The sequence below is a fragment of the Nanorana parkeri genome, unplaced genomic scaffold (assembly GCF_000935625.1).
Source record: "Nanorana parkeri isolate BGI_ZX_2015 unplaced genomic scaffold, ASM93562v1 scaffold1894, whole genome shotgun sequence".
NCBI classification, from domain to species: Eukaryota; Metazoa; Chordata; class Amphibia; order Anura; family Dicroglossidae; genus Nanorana; species Nanorana parkeri.
In genome coordinates, this window is record NW_017308162.1 from 39,144 (window position 1) to 45,674 (window position 6,531).

At 53.0% G+C, this 6,531-nt stretch overlaps 1 protein-coding gene across 1 annotated transcript; it reads left to right on the forward strand.

Moving 5' to 3' along the window:
• The first annotated feature begins 906 nt into the window (after window positions 1–906).
• On the forward strand, window positions 907–4,165 carry LOC108800046 (gastrula zinc finger protein XlCGF26.1-like). Its single transcript, XM_018571989.1, has 3 exons — window positions 907–945; window positions 1,221–1,347; window positions 2,391–4,165. The coding sequence occupies exons 1-3, from the start codon at window positions 907–909 to the stop codon at window positions 4,163–4,165; spliced, it is 1,941 nt and encodes a 646-aa protein (XP_018427491.1).
• The last annotated feature ends 2,366 nt before the right edge of the window (window positions 4,166–6,531 follow it).

Here is a 6,531-nt window from a genome sequence, read left to right on the forward strand (position 1 = left end):
CCTACATCCCCCATCATCTGATACACACATAGAAACAATGTATTCAGTCAGTGTGTGTGTTTCCTACAGATGGATCCAGTAAGAGGAACCCACCAGAGAGATGTCCCCGCCCCCTGTATTCCCGGGATTCCACCCAGGAAGATCTCACCGTCCCCCACCATGACCAGGTAGGTGATTGCTGTCTATAAACTGTACAGTGTGATTTGCTCTTTGGTGTTCCACGTTTTGTCATCGTTTACTTTTAGGCGGACACGAAGGTTCAGTTTAAAAAAGAGGAATTTGTGAGGGATGATCAGCCGTCTACGGAGGAGAGAGAAATGAAGGTGGAAAAGGAGGAATCTTCTCTACGTATCGGCACAGGTACGTAATAAACACAGAAACGGGTCAAATGTTCTTCTTTTTGAGGTTCAGATGGGAGGTGATGGAGAATCAGGAGACCATCATAGTGTCCGGTAAGAGAGGAGAGTGGACTATAAATGGTAAACTGGTAAGAGTACACTGGAACGTACATGGTGGACCAGTAAGAGGAGACTGGAATTGACATGGTGGACCAGTAAGAGGAGACTGGAATTGACATGGTGGACCAGTGAGAGGAGACTGGAATTTAACATGGTGGACCAGTAAGAGGAGGTTGGAATTGACATGGTGGACCAGTAAGAGGAGGTTGGAATTGACATGGTGGACCAGTAAGAGGAGGTTGGAATTGACATGGTGGACCAGTGAAAGGAGGTTGGAATTGACATGGTGGACCAGTAAAAGGAGACTGGAATTGACATGGTGGACCGGTAAGAGGAGACTGGAATTGACATAGTGGACCAGTGAGAGGAGGTTGGAATTGACATGGTGGACCAGTAAGAGGAGACTGGAATTGACATGGTGGACCAGTGAGAGGAGACTGAAATTGACATGCCGTGGAGAAGAGCGTGGGGAGCCTCGCATCACCGGGTAAGAGGAGAGAGCAGTACGGAGGCTCCACCTACATCCCCCATCATCTGATACACACATAGAAACAATGTATTCAGTCAGTGTGTGTGTTTCCTACAGATGGATCCAGTAAGAGGAACCCACCAGAGAGATGTCCCCGCCCCCTGTATTCCCGGGATCCCACCCAGGAAGATCTCACCGTCCCTCACCAGGATCAGGTCGGTGATTGGTATCTAGAAGTGTAGAGTGCTATTTGCTCTTTTGGTATTTTATGTTTTGTCATCTTCTCCTTTTAGGGTGAGGAGCAGATGGATATGAACGTTCCGTTTAAAAAAGAGAAGTTCGGGAGGGATGATCAGCCGTCTACGGAGGTGAAAGAAATAAAGGTGGAAAAGGACGAATCCTCTCTACGTATCAGCACAGGTACGTAATAAACACTATCACAGTGTCTTGTAAGAGAGGAGACTGGGATTTACATGGTAGACCAGTAAGAGGAAACTGGGTTAGACTAGGCATGGTAGATGACTAGGAGGAGACTGGACTATAAGGTCCATCTCCATTCCTCAATATAACGTCATGTCCCCAACAAATGAGGAGGAGATACTGGCCACCAGATGGAAGGTCCATCTCCATTCCTCAATATAACGTCATGTGGCCGACAAATGAGGAGGAGATACTGGCCACCAGATGGAAGGTCCATCTCCATTCCTCAATATAACGTCATGTGGCCGACAAATGAGGAGGAGATACTGGCCACCAGATGGAAGGTCCATCTCCATTCCTCAATATAACGTCATGTGGCCGACAAATGAGGAGGAGATACTGGCCACCAGATGGAAGGTCCATCTCCATTCCTCAATATAACGTCATGTGGCCGACAAATGAGGAGGAGATACTGGCCACCAGATGGAAGGTCCATCTCCATTCCTCAATATAACGTCATGTGGCCGACAAATGAGGAGGAGATACTGGCCACCAGATGGAAGGTCCATCTCCATTCCTCAATATAACGTCATGTGGCCGACAAATGAGGAGGAGATACTGGCCACCAGATGGAAGGTCCATCTCCATTCCTCAATATAACGTCATGTGGCCGACAAATGAGGAGGAGATACTGGCCACCAGATGGAAGGTCCATCTCCATTCCTCAATATAACGTCATGTGGCCGACAAATGAGGAGGAGATACTGGCCACCAGATGGAAGGTCCATCTCCATTCCTCAATATAACGTCATGTGGCCGACAAATGAGGAGGAGATACTGGACACCATATGGAAGGTCCATCTCCATTCCTCATGGTCCCCATAGTTGGTCCTCTGATGTCTCTTCTTACATTGGTGTTATTGTACAAAGTTCCTTCAGGGACATTTACGGAACTCTAGGTTTGTAGACCATAATGCGTGACTGGCTGTAGAACCTGAAACATGAACGTTCCTCAGTTTTAATAAAGGGCTTTTCTCCAACAGACGGACGCTATATGCCAAATGACTCGGAGGGTCACCTCACTTTACCTTCAGATAGTACTTCAGAAGATAATACCATCACACAATGTCCTCCAGTAAACCCTGTTATTGAAAATACGCGTCACAAACGTAACCATGGGAACAGATCGGTGGATCCCTCTAATAGCAAACAAGGTTCTTTGGGGGGTGAGAAGACCTTTCCGTGTCCCGAATGTGATAAATGCTTCAGGCTGAAAGGCATACTCGTGAGACATCTCATGGTGCACACCGGAGAGCGGCCCTACATATGTTCGGACTGCGGGAAATCCTATGCGAGGAAATTGGATCTTCTCACCCACGCAAAAACTCACACCGGCGAGAGGCCTTTTTGCTGTACGGTGTGCGGGAAAGGTTTCATAGAGAAGCGGCGGCTCGTGGAACACGAGCGGGTGCACACCGGCGAGAAGCCTTTTTTGTGTACCGTGTGCGGGAAGAGCTTCGGAGAGAAAAAGCGGCTGGTTGAACACGAGCGGCTGCACACCGGCGAGAAACCGTATTCCTGTTCCGTGTGCGGGAAAGGTTTTGGAGAGAAAAGGCGGCTCATCGAACACGAGCGACTGCACACCGGTGAGAAACCTTTTCCCTGTACGGTCTGCGGGGAGAGTTTTCGAGGGAAAAAGTTTCTGATCGAACACGAGAGGCTGCACACGGGTGAACTGCCTTTTAAGTGTTCCGAATGTGGGAAGGAATTTAGAACCAGAGGGGTTCTAAACCTACACCGGCAATCCCACGCGAGAGGGCAGCCATTTTCCTGCGCGCAGTGCGGAAAACGCTTCAAGTATAGCATCAGCCTCAGCCGCCACAAGAAACTTCACGCCCAGGATAATTCATTGTCGTGCTCGGAGTGTGAAAAAACGTTTACAACCAAATACGAACTTCATCTGCATGTGAGGGGTCACCAAGGAAAGAAGATCTTTCCGTGCTCGGAGTGCGGGAAAAGCTTCTTATGGAATGCGGACCTTGTTAATCACCAGAGAGTCCACACCGGGGAGAAGCCCTTTCCGTGTTCTGTATGTGAAAAATGTTTCTCATCTAAAAACATCCTCGAGGACCATATGAAGGTCCACACCGGCGAGAAGCCGTTTTCCTGTCCAGAGTGTGGGAAACGTTTCGCTCAGAAAGGAGGCCTCAATCAGCACATGAGGCGCCACACCGGTGAGAAGCCATTTTCGTGTTCTCAATGTGATAAACGTTACTCGGAGAAAGGAAGCCTCGACTACCATATGAAATGCCACACTGGTGAGAAGCCGTTTTCCTGTGAAAAGTGCGGGAAAGGTTTCATATTACAACAGCAACTTCTCAGACACCAGAGAAAGTGTACGGGGGAAGGTCCAGCTTCAGCTACAGAGAGCAGGAAGTCGAAATTTGAACTTATCGTACAGCAAAAAGGTCAAGCAGAAGAGAAGAGGTATTTGTGCTCGGAGTGTGAGAAATCTTTCAAGCGGAAGGAAGATCTCGTTACCCACCAGAGAGTCCACACCGGCGAGAAGCCCTTTGCTTGTTCCGAGTGCGGCAAATGTTTCTCAATTAAGCAGTGCTATAATGACCACATGAAACGCCACAGAGACGTGAAGCCGTTCGCCTGCGAAGTGTGCGGGAAAGGTTTCATAAAGCAGCGCCACCTCCTTACACACCTGAGGACTCACACGGGCGAGCGTCCCTTTTCATGCTCTCAGTGCGGGAAGAGTTACACTCGGAAAGATAGTCTAGTTCAGCATCAGAAGACACACGGTCACTGATGGCAGGTACACGCGTAGGGAGGCGAGGGTGAATCGTTCCGGCCAGACATTGTACAATGAAAATGAGGGGAGTTGTTTTTTTAGCCAATTACATCCCACCCGGAGGGTGTTCTCAAATGGTAGCAGACCCAGGGACCGAAGAACGGGAACCTCACCACAGAGAGGTTTTCGGGGGTTACATCCACTTGGATGACGTTGATGTAGCTCTGTGTATATAATAAACAATCGTCATCTGATTACCTGTACCAAATCGTGTCTTCGTCCTTTTCCGCACCTTCAGATCATTGCTCTGGACCGGCTTCCCGATGGTGACAACTGTAGACTAGGACTGCACTATGTGTGGTGGGCACAGCTGCTTGTAGCCTGCACCAGGGGTGCATGTGCCCGGCAAAAATAGAGCGAATGGCGGGCATAGCCACCTTGTAGTGGCAGTGGTATGGTTACATAGGACCTGTGCCCACTCACTAGATAGACACACCCGGTGTTGTTGGCCAGTGAGAGAGAATGGCCGGGTATCGGTGGTCTGCAGGAGAAAGAATGATCCGGTATCGGAGGACATACAACAGTTTGGGGTTCAGAGGTGTCCTCGTTACTAGTCCAAGGGGCACAGGGTATAGTCAGGACACGGCGCCAACCGGGGGACACGGCGCCAACTGGGGGACACGACGCCAACTGGGGGACACGGCACCAAATGTGGAACACATGACCAACTGGGGGACTCATCACCAACTGGGGGCCATGGCACCAACTGGGGGACAAGGCACCAACTGGGGGACAAGGCACCAACTGGGGGACAAGGCACCAACTGGGGGACAAGGCACCAACTGGGGGACAAGGCACCAACTGGGGGACAAGGCACCAACTGGGGGACAAGGCACCAACTGGGGGACAAGGCACCAACTGGGGGACAAGGCACCAACTGGGGGACAAGGCACCAACTGGGGGACAAGGCACCAACTGGGGGACAAGGCACCAACTGGGGGACAAGGCACCAACTGGGGGACAAGGCACCAACTGGGGGACAAGGCACCAACTGGGGGACAAGGCACCAACTGGGGGACAAGGCACCAACTGGGGGACAAGGCACCAACTGGGGGACAAGGCACCAACTGGGGGACAAGGCACCAACTGGGGGACAAGGCACCAACTGGGGGACAAGGCACCAACTGGGGGACAAGGCACCAACTGGGGGACAAGGCACCAACTGGGGGACAAGGCACCAACTGGGGGACAAGGCACCAACTGGGGGACAAGGCACCAACTGGGGGACAAGGCACCAACTGGGGGACAAGGCACCAACTGGGGGACAAGGCACCAACTGGGGGACAAGGCACCAACTGGGGGACAAGGCACCAACTGGGGGACAAGGCACCAACTGGGGGACAAGGCACCAACTGGGGGACAAGGCACCAACTGGGGGACAAGGCACCAACTGGGGGACAAGGCACCAACTGGGGGACAAGGCACCAACTGGGGGACAAGGCACCAACTGGGGGACAAGGCACCAACTGGGGGACAAGGCACCAACTGGGGGACAAGGCACCAACTGGGGGACAAGGCACCAACTGGGGGACAAGGCACCAACTGGGGGACAAGGCACCAACTGGGGGACAAGGCACCAACTGGGGGACAAGGCACCAACTGGGGGACAAGGCACCAACTGGGGGACAAGGCACCAACTGGGGGACAAGGCACCAACTGGGGGACAAGGCACCAACTGGGGGACAAGGCACCAACTGGGGGACAAGGCACCAACTGGGGGACAAGGCACCAACTGGGGGACAAGGCACCAACTGGGGGACAAGGCACCAACTGGGGGACAAGGCACCAACTGGGGGACAAGGCACCAACTGGGGGACAAGGCACCAACTGGGGGACAAGGCACCAACTGGGGGACAAGGCACCAACTGGGGGACAAGGCACCAACTGGGGGACAAGGCACCAACTGGGGGACAAGGCACCAACTGGGGGACAAGGCACCAACTGGGGGACAAGGCACCAACTGGGGGACAAGGCACCAACTGGGGGACAAGGCACCAACTGGGGGACAAGGCACCAACTGGGGGACAAGGCACCAACTGGGGGACAAGGCACCAACTGGGGGACAAGGCACCAACTGGGGGACAAGGCACCAACTGGGGGACAAGGCACCAACTGGGGGACAAGGCACCAACTGGGGGACAAGGCACCAACTGGGGGACAAGGCACCAACTGGGGGACAAGGCACCAACTGGGGGACAAGGCACCAACTGGGGGCCACATCACCAACTGGGGGACACATCACCAACTGGGGGACTCAACACCAACTGGGGGCCACATCCCCAACTGGGGGCCATGCCGCCAAGTGGGGGCCACACCCCCCCCGG

What these genes read in the sequence shown, in the direction of transcription:
- LOC108800046 (XM_018571989.1), top strand. Translation starts at nt 907, where the DNA reads ATGCCGTGGAGAAGAGCGTGGGGAGCCTCGCATCACCGG. An exon ending in GGGGAGCCTCGCATCACCGG is followed by an intron (nt 946 to 1,220) that starts GTAAGAGGAGAG and finishes TTCTCCTTTTAG; the next exon opens with GGTGAGGAGCAGATGGATAT. An exon ending in CTCTCTACGTATCAGCACAG is followed by an intron (nt 1,348 to 2,390) that starts GTACGTAATAAA and finishes TTTCTCCAACAG; the next exon opens with ACGGACGCTATATGCCAAAT.